This window comes from Gorilla gorilla, chromosome 14 (genome assembly GCF_029281585.2).
Source record: "Gorilla gorilla gorilla isolate KB3781 chromosome 14, NHGRI_mGorGor1-v2.1_pri, whole genome shotgun sequence".
In the NCBI taxonomy this organism is placed as follows: domain Eukaryota; kingdom Metazoa; phylum Chordata; class Mammalia; order Primates; family Hominidae; genus Gorilla; species Gorilla gorilla.
Genome location: NC_073238.2, coordinates 71778283 through 71795114, shown reverse-complemented (window position 1 = coordinate 71795114; position 16832 = coordinate 71778283). Strand labels below are relative to the sequence as shown.

The following is a 16832-nucleotide window of genomic DNA, read 5'->3' as shown; positions in this document are numbered from 1 at the left end:
CGATGGGGCTGGAGATGCGTGTGAGACCCACACCACTGGCTTTTATTGCTGTGGGTGCACACACGGGTGGAGGAAGACAGCAGGAAACACAGCAGGACACTGGAGGGGATCCCACAGTGGGTTATTTGGTCGGTTTGCATCCTCGTTTTTTTACAGAGACGGGTTCTCGCTCTGTAGCCCAGGCTGGAGTGCAGTGGTGCCATCTCGGCTCGCTGCGGCTACTTGGGGGGCTGAGATAGGAGAATCAGTTCAAGTGATTCTGCTGTCTCAGCCTCCGGAGTAGCTGGACTACAGGTGAGCGCCACCACATCGGGATAATTTTGGGATTTTTTGGAGAGGCGAGGTTTCGCTATGTGCCCAGGCTTGTTTGGAAGTCCTCAGCTCAAGCCATCCTTCCCGCTCAACCTCCCGAGTAGCTGGGACCCCAGGCGCAAGCCACCGTGCCGGGCCAATTATTTTTTGGGTTTGTATTTTTTGTTGAAGTGAGGTTTTGCTATGTTTTCGCCTCACATACCTTTTGTGTCCCAAGACCCCATCCAGGGTACCACCGTACAATTCGTCACGGTTCCCCTTGGCTGCGACGGTTTCTCACACTTGCCTTGTTTTTGATGACCTTGACACTTTGCATACTGATCAGATGTATTGTGGGATGTCCTCTCCTGAAGTTCGTGTGATGTATTCCTTATGATCTGACTGGAATTATACGTTTTTGTAAGGAAGATTGCAGCGGGAAAGTGCCACTCCCATCCCATCCTGTCTAGAGTACACACCATCAAGCCGGCTTATCACTGCTGCTATTAGTCCTGGTCACCTGGCTGGGGCAGTGTTGATTACGTTTCTCCACCATAAAGTGATTTTCCCACCTCTTTCTCTACTGTACTGTTTGGAAGTCGCTACCTGTAGCCTATACTTAAATAAAAGGGAAGTTATGCTTTATCTCCTTGCAGGGGAATAGCTACCTAAACTCTGCGGAGTTCTCCTGTGTGGAGGATTTTCCCATTCTCCCCACATGTTTGTTTATTTAATCACTTATTTATATCAGTATGGACTTATGGACACCTATTGTATACTTTGATTTACACTCCAATACTTCAGGGGATGAATTATTCAATAATTGAACTGATTATTTTGTCAAATATTTTACTTAACTATTTAATTAGTAATTATTTAGTTAACTACTTTGTTACACAATGTTTCCAGCTTTGGCCACCGGGAGCTCCTTTAGTTGGCTTCCATGTCCCTTTGTCAACCTCCCATCGCTGTGGCTTTTGGTTTTGTTTGGTTTTGGGCGGCTCCTTTCTCCCTGGCACCACAGGATGCTCCACGCTTATTTGAGTATTCTCATCCTTATTGGGAGTGCGTGTGCTCACTGACCAAACCCATAGATTCTTCTGTGAAGTTTCTCTTCCAAACTTTGATCTTTCTTACTGGGATGACTTTTCTCTCTCTTTTTTCCATTATGAGACAAAGTTTTGCTCTTGTCACCCAGGCTGGAGGGCAACAGCATGATCTCGGATCACTGCAATGGCTCAATCTGGGCTCACTGCAACCTCCGCCTCCTGGGTTCAAAGGATTCTCCCGCCTCAGCCTCCTGAGCAGCTGGGACTACAGCGGCCCACCACCATGCCTGGCTAATTTTTCCCTTTTTATTAGGGCGAGACATGAGAATCGCTTCACTCCCGGGAATGGAGTTCTCAGTGAGCCGAAGCCACCGCGCTCCAGCCTGGGTGAAAGAGTGAGACTCTGTTTCAAAATGCATAAATACACGAATGAATCAACAAACCAGGAGGAATTACCAAGGGGTCTCGGTGCCTGCCTGCAGTCTGAGCTACTTGGCAACCTGATGTTGGAGGGTCACCTGAGCTGAGGAGGTGCAGGCTGCAGTGAGCTGTGATTGCACCACTGCACTCCAGCCTGGATGACTGAATGAGACCCTGTCTTACTCCACGTACAAACGTTTAATGAAGCATTCTGGTGGTAGAAATATCCTGGAAGTAGCGTATCAGCAGACCCTCCCCCGCGTAATGTAAAACCTGTGCATCTTTCCAGACAGATGTACAGCAAGGAGATAGTGGCACATGTGTGTAGGATGACTGCAAGGGGGCTTTCTGGCTTATGGACGACAGACCCCAATGGCAAGCCAAGAAGCAGCTCCCACTGCACAGTGCTCATTGTGATCCATGCCATGCTTCAATACGAAGTCACCTGTTCCTAGTTTGGAGACGCACGGACCCCACAGAGGCTCTGGTCCTGACCACACCTCTGTTGCCTGCCTGGACCTTATAGTCACTTCAGCGGGACCCCTGGCACATGGCACGCCAGGTGTTTGTGAAAGCGAGCCACAAACGATGCTCTTAATGTATGCGTTTGTTGGTGTAGACTTGTGTGACTATGGGGAAAGATGCGATGTGAATGGAGAACAGAGACTGGAGACCTTTCTCTACCTTCCTTTCTGCTTTTAGTAAACACATTTTATATTTGCGATTTGTGAAATTTTAGTAAAAGAGCTGTTCTATAAAATAAGTCTGAAGAGAAAGGTTTATTTAGAAGGATTGAAAACACGAGAGAAAAATCTTTGATGTAAAAAGTTGTCTGTATTTTATTTGGACGTTTACAAAGGAGTGAAAACCAGCCAATAAGAGCCCACTTAATATAATACAAAATACAACAGTTCGTAACGCAACATTTATCAAACTCTGAAAAGATGGGAACTAACTCAACTTAAACATCTATGAGAAAGTTACAGCAAACGACTTGGTTAATGGTGAAACATTTAAAATATTCCCATTAAAGCCAGGAGGAAGCCAAGGACACTGCCGTCAAATTACTGATTCCTCATTTAGCGGTTCCAGTGAGTCACGCACTCTCCTTGTTTCCGTTAACCCCCCCACCCACCCCAACACCTTTTGTCTGATTCATCAAATGTCCTTTGATCCCCTTTGTCCTCAATCGGTTTGAAATTTTACCTTCTATTCCAATTCACTTAGTGGTTCCCAAAGGGTACCTACATTGAGACTTAAAAATGTGTCAGTCTAGAGTTTTATTGCTCTTATATTCAGCCACTCTATCGTCTCCAGGCACTAGACAAGAACTTTAGTAACTTCTAGCTCCTTCTGAATTTTCGCATGCCGCACATGTCTATATGAGTGTCTTCTGGAGTTTTCATTCTAGGTCATCAATTCTTTTTCCAGAATCGTACTTCTCTGGACTTAAGAATACAGTTTCCTACTTTCCATGCTTCCTGATCCTTGCTGCATCCCACTTCTTCCAGGTTGTCTGGGTTGGCTTTTTCTTGGCTGAAAAACGTGACGTGTACTTTCACTGTACATGACAGTTCCATTCCAATCGCCTTGTACAGAAAGGGGGTTTAGCAGCTTGCATATTGTAAGTTGTGTACTCTAAGTTCAGGGGAAGCTCAGGCTTCAGGTCCAGTCGGGGGAGGAGTGGAGCAGAACTGGGGCTGGGGGGAACGTCCAGGTGGAAGAAAGGGAGGCTGGGAACAACGTGGGTGGCAGACAGTGGTCAATATGCAATGTGGGTGAGGAACACTGGGACCCCTTGCACATAGGTGCCGTGGGGGGTTTGAATGACTTGTAAAACAGCTGAGTCACCCAGAGCCCTAAACCCGATGCAGGGATAGAGGGTCAACACGGGTTGCCAGGCAACAGCCTGAGGCCCAGGAGCAGTGGGCGGCTCCTGAAACCCCAGCTCAGGTTGCGCCACGTCGGGGCCAGGGCCTCCCTGCACAGTTCCAGGCAGAGGACCTGTTTCAGAAAGAGAGAAGGCTGCGGTCTCCGTGATTTCCGGTTCCCCCTGGTGGCCTGGCTCTCCATGGTGGTCCAGTTGGATGTGCACATCCGGTCCCGTCAAGCGTTCTGCCCCCTGTCTCTGGCCAGCGTCCCCGCGGGGCCCAGCCCTTCTGCCACGGCCTCGCCCTGGCCGCCGGCTTCCTCCCCGGCGCCGGCCTCTCTCTGCAGGACGGGGTGACTCTGTGCGAGCCGGGGTCTGCCATCTGAAGGGTGTCACGTAAGCGATGGGTTTTGCGGGTTGGGCTGGCTGTGCGGGCCCATCTGCTTCCACGGAGTCTTCAGGGTCCGCAACACAGCAGCCTGGCTCTGGAGGAGGCCCACCTGAGGCTAAAAGAGAAGCAGAGCGTGAGCAGAGAGAGATAGAAGGAATTTTACCCATCAAGCAGTTATAGGATACTTTTAAAAATAAATACTCAGAGAAAAGAGGGATTTTGGAAGTTAAAATTGTGAGAGAAGAAACAAAACTCTCCATGGAAATTGGAGAAGGAAGTTGAGAAGATCTCCCACAGAACAAAGCAAAAATCTAAAGTGACGGAAAGAAGGATGAGATATAAGAGAATTAGAGGTATGTTGTCACTGAGACATTTCACCATAAAATTTCAGAGTGCTGAGGGAAAAGAGAAGATTCTAAAAGATTCTAGAGAGCGGGAGACAGAGAAAGGAAAAGTCACATGGAAAGGGCTAGGATTCCACATGTCTCACAAATCAGACATCTCAAAAGCAGCAGTTGAGTCTAGAACGTAAGAGAAAATGTCTTCGAAATTTCAAGGGAAATGAATTTCCCACCTAAAATTTCGTGTCCAACCAAAGTTACACTAAAGAATCTGGGAGGGTAGAAGGAAGATGTTTCAGACAAGCAAGATGTTAAAGAATTTCCTTTCAGTGGATGCTTTGTTGTTATGCGTCTGTCAAACTAGACAAGATTAAAAGATTTAGGACACTCAGTGTATGAAGGGAAATGTTTTGGAGAACAATGTGGCAACAGCCGTAAAATTCCAACTCCTCCGGGAAAGAACAAGGTGGAAGTACTGGCTTATTATAGATCAAGATGTAGCGTGAGGACTCGCTCTGCTACGGAGAAACAGTAATACAAACTAAACAGAACAAAACAGCGACAACAACAGCAAATCTCAGATTTGGGAAATGGGATTACAGTTGGAAAGAGGGAAAGGAATTTCCCAGATGATGTGGAACCTGGGAGCTGACTTACAACAAGCAGCCCAGGTTGAGGCAGGCTATGAGAAGGTGAAACAGAGAATGCTTGATTGAGTTTGAATTCAAACAATTGGGGAAGAATTGGGGAACAAGCGAAATTAAAAAGAGAGTGGCAGGCGTTTGATGTACCTTGATTAGGGGCCGTGGAGCGAAGTCGCTTCGAAGGCCTTGGCTCCTCCATGAGCAATCTGCGGGAGGGGCTGGGGAGAAAAACAAGGGAGAAAGAACGGATTTAGGAAGACAGAGGTGACAAGGCAGGGGGATGGCCGTGGCCTTTCTGGGGGAATGAGGATTCTGTCCCCAACTGCACCCACCCAAGATCTATCCACCCCTCCGGGACTCCCAGACACACACCTGATCTTCCTACAGCTGGCTCCGGAGATCTGAAAATTAAGAGACTCTTCGACGAAGAGAGGCCCGAGGAGTTGGAGGTGTCCACAGGTTCACCTCACCGCTGTAGCTCTGAGGTAGTCCAGCCGCAGCCAGGGAGTCTGGAGGGAGCACGCAGCAGGTTCTGGCTCCGAGCCCAGCAGAAAGCCGACTGCTGGAGGCCGAGCGCGGTCCCTCTTATATGGCAGCAAGGCAGTCGCGTAAGGGACAGGCGTCGTCAGAGGGGGGCCGGCTGGGGTGGGCCTGGCTGGGCTTGCGAGGCGCATTGGGCCAGTCCCCTGCCAGTCAAATGGGGCCCTTCTGAGATGCCGCCATTTCTAGACGTCAATGGTGGATTGATTAATCTAATCATTGAGGAAGAAAATGCATAATGAGCTTTGGGTGTCAGCACAGTGAGGTGCGGTGCCCTGAAAGCGGCTGACAGGAAGATGTGATTAGCTTAGATCTGAGCATGGTCAAGGAAAGCATCCAAAGGGGGGATATCTGGGCTGAAATCTGGAACATAAAATTTGAAATTAGTCAACCTGCACCGGGCTGGGAGAGGCAGGGAGAGAGGAAGGGGAGTGAGGAAAGTGTGCTGAGGCCCGGACTGGAAGGGAGCCCGGCACATTCTGGGAACGGACGGGAGGCCAAGTCCGGGCGCAGAGGTGGTGCGACGTGGAGGCAGGGTCCGCGCAGGAGCTGGTCTTGTTCCAAGGCAGCGGAAAACCGTGGAACGGTGTCGGGCAGTGGGTTAACATTTCAGAAACGACCAGCCTGGCTGTGAAGGAGCGCCAACCCAGGGTCCTCAGAATAAGTCAGGAGAGGCAAGAAGGCTATTGCAGCCCTCGGGGTTGGGCGCAGGGTGCTGTTAGACTGAGACCGAGGGAGGTAGAGGAGGAGAAAGTTCCCTGGTGGGAGAGAAATTTCCAAGAGAAAGCGAGACCCAGTGTGGACAGCCCTTGAGGAAGAGACTGCGGCCTTGGTAGCCCGCCCGTTCGTTCAGGCGGAGGTGGACCGAGAACCTGCTCTGAGTGGGAAGTGGAGGAGCTTGGCTTGTGCACATCTGGTTGAAGGAGCTTTTGAACTGCCAGGGGAGGATGTCAAGTGGCCTTTTGTAAAAAGAGTGGAGCTCAGCGCGATGGCGATGGGGCTGGAGATGCGTGTGAGACCCCCACCACTGGCTTTTATTGCTGTGGGTGCACACACGGGTGGAGGAAGACAGCAGGAAACACAGCAGGACACTGGAGGGGATCCCACAGTGGGTTATTTGGTCGGTTTGCATCCTCGTTTTTTTACAGAGACGGGTTCTCGCTCTGTAGCCCAGGCTGGAGTGCAGTGGTGCCATCTCGGCTCGCTGCGGCTACTTGGGGGGCTGAGATAGGAGAATCAGTTCAAGTGATTCTGCTGTCTCAGCCTCCGGAGTAGCTGGACTACAGGTGAGCGCCACCACATCGGGATAATTTTGGGATTTTTTGGAGAGGCGAGGTTTCGCTATGTGCCCAGGCTTGTTTGGAAGTCCTCAGCTCAAGCCATCCTTCCCGCTCAACCTCCCGAGTAGCTGGGACCCCAGGCGCAAGCCACCGTGCCGGGCCAATTATTTTTTGGGTTTGTATTTTTTGTTGAAGTGAGGTTTTGCTATGTTTTCGCCTCACATACCTTTTCTGTCCCAAGACCCCATCCAGGGTACCACCGTACAATTCGTCACGGTTCCCCTTGGCTGCGACGGTTTCTCACACTTGCCTTGTTTTTGATGACCTTGACACTTTGCATACTGATCAGATGTATTGTGGGATGTCCTCTCCTGAAGTTCGTGTGATGTATTCCTTATGATCTGACTGGAATTATACGTTTTTGTAAGGAAGATTGCAGCGGGAAAGTGCCACTCCCATCCCATCCTGTCTAGAGTACACACCATCAAGCCGGCTTATCACTGCTGCTATTAGTCCTGGTCACCTGGCTGGGGCAGTGTTGATTACGTTTCTCCACCATAAAGTGATTTTCCCACCTCTTTCTCTACTGTACTGTTTGGAAGTCGCTACCTGTAGCCTATACTTAAATAAAAGGGAAGTTATGCTTTATCTCCTTGCAGGGGAATAGCTACCTAAACTCTGCGGAGTTCTCCTGTGTGGAGGATTTTCCCATTCTCCCCACATGTTTGTTTATTTAATCACTTATTTATATCAGTATGGACTTATGGACACCTATTGTATACTTTGGTTTACACTCCAATACTTCAGGGGATGAATTATTCAATAATTGAACTGATTATTTTGTCAAATATTTTACTTAACTATTTAATTAGTAATTATTTAGTTAATTACTTTGTTACACAATGTTTCCAGCTTTGGCCACCGGGAGCTCCTTTAGTTGGCTTCCATGTCCCTTTGTCAACCTCCCATCGCTGTGGCTTTTGGTTTTGTTTGGTTTTGGGCGGCTCCTTTCTCCCTGGCACCACAGGATGCTCCACGCTTATTTGCGTATTCTCATCCTTATTGGGATTGCGTGTGCTCACTGACCAAACCCACAGATTCTTCTGTGAAGTTTCTCTTCCAAACTTTGATCTTTCTTACTGGGATGACTTTTCTCTCTCTTTTTTCCATTATGAGACAAAGTTTTGCTCTTGTCACCCAGGCTGGAGGGCAATAGCATGATCTCGGATCACTGCAATGGCTCAATCTGGGCTCACTGCAACCTCCGCCTCCTGGGTTCAAAGGATTCTCCCGCCTCAGCCTCCTGAGCAGCTGGGACTACAGCGGCCCACCACCATGCCTGGCTAATTTTTCCCTTTTTATTAGGGCGAGACATGAGAATCGCTTCACTCCCGGGAATGGAGTTCTCAGTGAGCAGAAGCCACTTCGCTCCAGCCTGGGTGAAAGAGTGAGACTCTGTTTCAAAATGAATAAGTAAATGAATGAATCAACAAACCAGGAGGAATTACCAAGGGGTCTCGGTGCCTGCCTGCAGTCTGAGCTACTTGGCAACCTGATGTTGGAGGGTCACCTGAGCTGAGGAGGTGCAGGCTGCAGTGAGCTGTGATTGCACCACTGCACTCCAGCCTGGATGACTGAATGAGACCCTGTCTTACTCCACGTACAAACGTTTAATGAAGCATTCTGGTGGTAGAAATATCCTGGAAGTAGGGTATCAGCAGACCCTCCCCCGCGTAATGTAAAACCTGTGCATCTTTCCAGACAGATGTACAGCAAGGAGATAGTGGCACATGTGTGTAGGATGACTGCAAGGGGGCTTTCTGGCTTATGGACGACAGACCCCAATGGCAAGCCAAGAAGCAGCTCCCACTGCACAGTGCTCATTGTGATCCATGCCATGCTTCAATACGAAGTCACCTGTTCCTAGTTTGGAGACGCACGGACCCCACAGAGGCTCTGGTCCTGACCACACCTGTGTTGCCTGCCTGGACCTTATAGTCACTTCAGCGGGACCCCTGGCACATGGCACGCCAGGTGTTTGTGAAAGCGAGCCACAAACGATGCTCTTAATGTATGCGTTTGTTGGTGTAGACTTGTGTGACTATGGGGAAAGATGCGATGTGAATGGAGAACAGAGACTGGAGACCTTTCTCTACCTTCCTTTCTGCTTTTAGTAAACACATTTTATATTTGCGATTTGTGAAATTTTAGTAAAAGAGCTGTTCTATAAAATAAGTCTGAAGAGAAAGGTTTATTTAGAAGGATTGAAAACACGAGAGAAAAATCTTTGATGTAAAAAGTTGTCTGTATTTTATTTGGACGTTTACAAAGGAGTGAAAACCAGCCAATAAGAGCCCACTTAATATAATACAAAATACAACAGTTCGTAACGCAACATTTATCAAACTCTGAAAAGATGGGAACTAACTCAACTTAAACATCTATGAGAAAGTTACAGCAAACGACTTGGTTAATGGTGAAACATTTAAAATATTCCCATTGAAGCCAGGAGGAAGCCAAGGACACTGCCGTCAAATTACTGATTCCTCATTTAGCGGTTCCAGTGAGTCACGCACTCTCCTTGTTTCCGTTAACCCCCCCACCCACCCCAACACCTTTTGTCTGATTCATCAAATGTCCTTTGATCCCCTTTGTCCTCAATCGGTTTGAAATTTTACCTTCTATTCCAATTCACTTAGTGGTTCCCAAAGGGTACCTACATTGAGACTTAAAAATGTGTCAGTCTAGAGTTTTATTGCTCTTATATTCAGCCACTCTATCGTCTCCAGGCACTAGACAAGAACTTTAGTAACTTCTAGCTCCTTCTGAATTTTCGCATGCCGCACATGTCTATATGAGTGTCTTCTGGAGTTTTCATTCTAGGTCATCAATCCTTTTTCCAGAATCGTACTTCTCTGGACTTAAGAATACAGTTTCCTACTTTCCATGCTTCCTGATCCTTGCTGCATCCCACTTCTTCCAGGTTGTCTGGGTTGGCTTTTTCTTGGCTGAAAAACGTGACGTGTACTTTCACTGTACATGACAGTTCCATTCCAATCGCCTTGTACAGAAAGGGGGTTTAGCAGCTTGCATATTGTAAGTTGTGTACTCTAAGTTCAGGGGAAGCTCAGGTTTCAGGTCCAGTCGGGGGAGGAGTGGAGCAGAACTGGGGCTGGGGGGAACGTCCAGGTGGAAGAAAGGGAGGCTGGGAACAACGGGGGTGGCAGACAGTGGTCAATATGCAATGTGGGTGAGGAACACTGGGACCCCTTGCACATAGGTGCCGTGGGGGGTTTGAATGACTTGTAAAACAGCTGAGTCACCCAGAGCCCTAAACCCGATGCAGGGATAGAGGGTCAACACGGGTTGCCAGGCAACAGCCTGAGGCCCAGGAGCAGTGGGCGGCTCCTGAAACCCCAGCTCAGGTTGCGCCACTTCGGGGCCAGGGCCTCCCTGCACAGTTCCAGGCAGAGGACCAGTTTCAGAAAGAGAGAAGGCTGCGGTCTCCATGATTTCCAGTTCCCCCTGGTGGTCTGGCTCTCCATGGTGGTCCAGTTGGATGTGTACGTCCGGTCCCGTCAAGCGTTCTGCCCCCTGTCTCTGGCCAGCGTCCCCGCGGGGCCCAGCCCTTCTGCCACGGCCTCGCCCTGGCCGCCGGCTTCCTCCCCGGCGCCGGCCTCTCTCTGCAGGACGGGGTGACTCTGTGCGAGCCGGGGGCTGCCATCTGAAGGGTGTCACGTAAGCGATGGGTTTTGCGGGTTGGGCTGGCTGTGCGGGCCCATCTGCTTCCACGGAGTCTTCAGGGTCCGCAACACAGCAGCCTGGCTCTGGAGGAGGCCCACCTGAGGCTAAAAGAGAAGCAGAGCGTGAGCAGAGAGAGATAGAAGGAATTTTACCCATCAAGCAGTTATAGGATACTTTTAAAAATAAATACTCAGAGAAAAGAGGGATTTTGGAAGTTAAAATTGTGAGAGAAGAAACAAAACTCTCCATGGAAATTGGAGAAGGAAGTTGAGAAGATCTCCCACAGAACAAAGCAAAAATCTAAAGTGACGGAAAGAAGGATGAGATATAAGAGAATTAGAGGTATGTTGTCACTGAGACATTTCACCATAAAATTTCAGAGTGCTGAGGGAAAAGAGAAGATTCTAAAAGATTCTAGAGAGCGGGAGACAGAGAAAGGAAAAGTCACATGGAAATGGCTAGGATTCCACATGTCTCACAAATCAGACATCTCAAAAGCAGCAGTTGAGTCTAGAACGTAAGAGAAAATGTCTTCGAAATTTCAAGGGAAATGAATTTCCCACCTAAAATTTCGTGTCCAACCAAAGTTACACTAAAGAATCTGGGAGGGTAGAAGGAAGATGTTTCAGACAAGCAAGATGTTAAAGAATTTCCTTTCAGTGGATGCTTTGTTGTTATGCGTCTGTCAAACTAGACAAGATTAAAAGATTTAGGACACTCAGTGTATGAAGGGAAATGTTTTGGAGAACAATGTGGCAACAGCCGTAAAATTCCAACTCCTCCGGGAAAGAACAAGGTGGAAGTACTGGCTTATTATAGATCAAGATGTAGCGTGAGGACTCGCTCTGCTACGGAGAAACAGTAATACAAACTAAACAGAACAAAACAGCGACAACAACAGCAAATCTCAGATTTGGGAAATGGGATTACAGTTGGAAAGAGGGAAAGGAATTTCCCAGATGATGTGGAACCTGGGAGCTGACTTACAACAAGCAGCCCAGGTTGAGGCAGGCTATGAGAAGGTGAAACAGAGAATGCTTGATTGAGTTTGAATTCAAACAATTGGGGAAGAATTGGGGAACAAGCGAAATTAAAAAGAGAGTGGCAGGCGTTTGATGTACCTTGATTAGGGGCCGTGGAGCGAAGTCGCTTCGAAGGCCTTGGCTCCTCCATGAGCAATCTGCGGGAGGGGCTGGGGAGAAAAACAAGGGAGAAAGAACGGATTTAGGAAGACAGAGGTGACAAGGCAGGGGGATGGCCGTGGCCTTTCTGGGGGAATGAGGATTCTGTCCCCAACTGCACCCACCCAAGATCTATCCACCCCTCCGGGACTCCCAGACACACACCTGATCTTCCTACAGCTGGCTCCGGAGATCTGAAAATTAAGAGACTCTTCGACGAAGAGAGGCCCGAGGAGTTGGAGGTGTCCACAGGTTCACCTCACCGCTGTAGCTCTGAGGTAGTCCAGCCGCAGCCAGGGAGTCTGGAGGGAGCACGCAGCAGGTTCTGGCTCCGAGCCCAGCAGAAAGCCGACTGCTGGAGGCCGAGCGCGGTCCCTCTTATATGGCAGCAAGGCAGTCGCGTAAGGGACAGGCGTCGTCAGAGGGGGGCCGGCTGGGGTGGGCCTGGCTGGGCTTGCGAGGCGCATTGGGCCAGTCCCCTGCCAGTCAAATGGGGCCCTTCTGAGATGCCGCCATTTCTAGACGTCAATGGTGGATTGATTAATCTAATCATTGAGGAAGAAAATGCATAATGAGCTTTGGGTGTCAGCACAGTGAGGTGCGGTGCCCTGAAAGCGGCTGACAGGAAGATGTGATTAGCTTAGATCTGAGCATGGTCAAGGAAAGCATCCAAAGGGGGGATATCTGGGCTGAAATCTGGAACATAAAATTTGAAATTAGTCAACCTGCACCGGGCTGGGAGAGGCAGGGAGAGAGGAAGGGGAGTGAAGAAAGTGTGCTGAGGCCCGGACTGGAAGGGAGCCCGGCACATTCTGGGAACGGACGGGAGGCCAAGTCCGGGCGCAGAGGTGGTGCGACGTGGAGGCAGGGTCCGCGCAGGAGCTGGTCTTGTTCCAAGGCAGCGGAAAACCGTGGAACGGTGTCCGGCAGTGGGTTAACATTTCAGAAACGACCAGCCTGGCTGTGAAGGAGCGCCAACCCAGGGTCCACAGAATAAGTCAGGAGAGGCAAGAAGGCTATTGCAGCCCTCGGGGTTGGGCGCAGGGTGCTGTTAGACTGAGACCGAGGGAGGTAGAGGAGGAGAAAGTTCCCTGGTGGGAGAGAAATTTCCAAGAGAAAGCGAGACCCAGTGTGGACAGCCCTTGAAGAAGAGACTGCGGCCTTGGTAGCCCGCCCGTTCGTTCAGGCGGAGGTGGACCGAGAACCTGCTCTGAGTGGGAAGTGGCGGAGCTTGGCTTGCGCACATCTGGTTGAAGGAGCTTTTGAACTGCCAGGGGAGGATGTCAAGTGGCCTTTTGTAAAAAGAGTGGAGCTCAGCGCGATGGCGATGGGGCTGGAGATGCGTGTGAGACCCACACCACTGGCTTTTATTGCTGTGGGTGCACACACGGGTGGAGGAAGACAGCAGGAAACACAGCAGGACACTGGAGGGGATCCCACAGTGGGTTATTTGGTCGGTTTGCATCCTCGTTTTTTTACAGAGACGGGTTCTCGCTCTGTAGCCCAGGCTGGAGTGCAGTGGTGCCATCTCGGCTCGCTGCGGCTACTTGGGGGGCTGAGATAGGAGAATCAGTTCAAGTGATTCTGCTGTCTCAGCCTCCGGAGTAGCTGGACTACAGGTGAGCGCCACCACATCGGGATAATTTTGGGATTTTTTGGAGAGGCGAGGTTTCGCTATGTGCCCAGGCTTGTTTGGAAGTCCTCAGCTCAAGCCATCCTTCCCGCTCAACCTCCCGAGTAGCTGGGACCCCAGGCGCAAGCCACCGTGCCGGGCCAATTATTTTTTGGGTTTGTATTTTTTGTTGAAGTGAGGTTTTGCTATGTTTTCGCCTCACATACCTTTTGTGTCCCAAGACCCCATCCAGGGTACCACCGTACAATTCGTCACGGTTCCCCTTGGCTGCGACGGTTTCTCACACTTGCCTTGTTTTTGATGACCTTGACACTTTGCATACTGATCAGATGTATTGTGGGATGTCCTCTCCTGAAGTTCGTGTGATGTATTCCTTATGATCTGACTGGAATTATACGTTTTTGTAAGGAAGATTGCAGCGGGAAAGTGCCACTCCCATCCCATCCTGTCTAGAGTACACACCATCAAGCCGGCTTATCACTGCTGCTATTAGTCCTGGTCACCTGGCTGGGGCAGTGTTGATTACGTTTCTCCACCATAAAGTGATTTTCCCACCTCTTTCTCTACTGTACTGTTTGGAAGTCGCTACCTGTAGCCTATACTTAAATAAAAGGGAAGTTATGCTTTATCTCCTTGCAGGGGAATAGCTACCTAAACTCTGCGGAGTTCTCCTGTGTGGAGGATTTTCCCATTCTCCCCACATGTTTGTTTATTTAATCACTTATTTATATCAGTATGGACTTATGGACACCTATTGTATACTTTGGTTTACACTCCAATACTTCAGGGGATGAATTATTCAATAATTGAACTGATTATTTTGTCAAATATTTTACTTAACTATTTAATTAGTAATTATTTAGTTAATTACTTTGTTACACAATGTTTCCAGCTTTGGCCACCGGGAGCTCCTTTAGTTGGCTTCCATGTCCCTTTGTCAACCTCCCATCGCTGTGGCTTTTGGTTTTGTTTGGTTTTGGGCGGCTCCTTTCTCCCTGGCACCACAGGATGCTCCACGCTTATTTGCGTATTCTCATCCTTATTGGGATTGCGTGTGCTCACTGACCAAACCCATAGATTCTTCTGTGAAGTTTCTCTTCCAAACTTTGATCTTTCTTACTGGGATGACTTTTCTCTCTCTTTTTTCCATTATGAGACAAAGTTTTGCTCTTGTCACCCAGGCTGGAGGGCAACAGCATGATCTCGGATCACTGCAATGGCTCAATCTGGGCTCACTGCAACCTCCGCCTCCTGGGTTCAAAGGATTCTCCCGCCTCAGCCTCCTGAGCAGCTGGGACTACAGCGGCCCACCACCATGCCTGGCTAATTTTTCCCTTTTTATTAGGGCGAGACATGAGAATCGCTTCACTCCCGGGAATGGAGTTCTCAGTGAGCCGAAGCCACCGCGCTCCAGCCTGGGTGAAAGAGTGAGACTCTGTTTCAAAATGCATAAATAAACGAATGAATCAACAAACCAGGAGGAATTACCAAGGGGTCTCGGTGCCTGCCTGCAGTCTGAGCTACTTGGCAACCTGATGTTGGAGGGTCACCTGAGCTGAGGAGGTGCAGGCTGCAGTGAGCTGTGATTGCACCACTGCACTCCAGCCTGGATGACTGAATGAGACCCTGTCTTACTCCACGTACAAACGTTTAATGAAGCATTCTGGTGGTAGAAATATCCTGGAAGTAGGGTATCAGCAGACCCTCCCCCGCGTAATGTAAAACCTGTGCATCTTTCCAGACAGATGTACAGCAAGGAGATAGTGGCACATGTGTGTAGGATGACTGCAAGGGGGCTTTCTGGCTTATGGACGACAGACCCCAATGGCAAGCCAAGAAGCAGCTCCCACTGCACAGTGCTCATTGTGATCCATGCCATGCTTCAATACGAAGTCACCTGTTCCTAGTTTGGAGACGCACGGACCCCACAGAGGCTCTGGTCCTGACCACACCTGTGTTGCCTGCCTGGACCTTATAGTCACTTCAGCGGGACCCCTGGCACATGGCACGCCAGGTGTTTGTGAAAGCGAGCCACAAACGATGCTCTTAATGTATGCGTTTGTTGGTGTAGACTTGTGTGACTATGGGGAAAGATGCGATGTGAATGGAGAACAGAGACTGGAGACCTTTCTCTACCTTCCTTTCTGCTTTTAGTAAACACATTTTATATTTGCGATTTGTGAAATTTTAGTAAAAGAGCTGTTCTATAAAATAAGTCTGAAGAGAAAGCTTTATTTAGAAGGATTGAAAACACGAGAGAAAAATCTTTGATGTAAAAAGTTGTCTGTATTTTATTTGGACGTTTACAAAGGAGTGAAAACCAGCCAATAAGAGCCCACTTAATATAATACAAAATACAACAATTCGTAACGCAACATTTATCAAACTCTGAAAAGATGGGAACTAACTCAACTTAAACATCTATGAGAAAGTTACAGCAAACGACTTGGTTAATGGTGAAACATTTAAAATATTCCCATTGAAGCCAGGAGGAAGCCAAGGACACTGCCGTCAAATTACTGATTCCTCATTTAGCGGTTCCAGTGAGTCACGCACTCTCCTTGTTTCCGTTAACCCCCCCACCCACCCCAACACCTTTTGTCTGATTCATCAAATGTCCTTTGATCCCCTTTGTCCTCAATCGGTTTGAAATTTTACCTTCTATTCCAATTCACTTAGTGGTTCCCAAAGGGTACCTACATTGAGACTTAAAAATGTGTCAGTCTAGAGTTTTATTGCTCTTATATTCAGCCACTCTATCGTCTCCAGGCACTAGACAAGAACTTTAGTAACTTCTAGCTCCTTCTGAATTTTCGCATGCCGCACATGTCTATATGAGTGTCTTCTGGAGTTTTCATTCTAGGTCATCAATCCTTTTTCCAGAATCGTACTTCTCTGGACTTAAGAATACAGTTTCCTACTTTCCATGCTTCCTGATCCTTGCTGCATCCCACTTCTTCCAGGTTGTCTGGGTTGGCTTTTTCTTGGCTGAAAAACGTGACGTGTACTTTCACTGTACATGACAGTTCCATTCCAATCGCCTTGTACAGAAAGGGGGTTTAGCAGCTTGCATATTGTAAGTTGTGTACTCTAAGTTCAGGGGAAGCTCAGGTTTCAGGTCCAGTCGGGGGAGGAGTGGAGCAGAACTGGGGCTGGGGGGAACGTCCAGGTGGAAGAAAGGGAGGCTGGGAACAACGGGGGTGGCAGACAGTGGTCAATATGCAATGTGGGTGAGGAACACTGGGACCCCTTGCACATAGGTGCCGTGGGGGGTTTGAATGACTTGTAAAACAGCTGAGTCACCCAGAGCCCTAAACCCGATGCAGGGATAGAGGGTCAACACGGGTTGCCAGGCAACAGCCTGAGGCCCAGGAGCAGTGGGCGGCTCCTGAAACCCCAGCTCAGGTTGCGCCACTTCGGGGCCAGGGCCTCCCTGCACAGTTCCAGG

General features: G+C 49.0%; 1 protein-coding gene across 1 annotated transcript; it reads right to left on the bottom strand.

Annotated features, from left to right (window-relative positions):
• Positions 1-2577: 2577 nt before the first annotated feature.
• On the bottom strand, positions 2578-5597 carry LOC134757068 (proline-rich protein 20E-like). Its single transcript, XM_063697661.1, has 3 exons — positions 5379-5597; positions 5154-5224; positions 2578-4136 (listed from the first exon to the last, which is right to left on the bottom strand). Exons 2-3 carry the CDS (start codon positions 5203-5205, stop codon positions 3523-3525), a joined length of 666 nt encoding a protein of 221 aa, XP_063553731.1. The 5' UTR covers positions 5206-5224; positions 5379-5597; the 3' UTR covers positions 2578-3522.
• Between the last annotated feature and the right edge of the window lie 11235 nt (positions 5598-16832).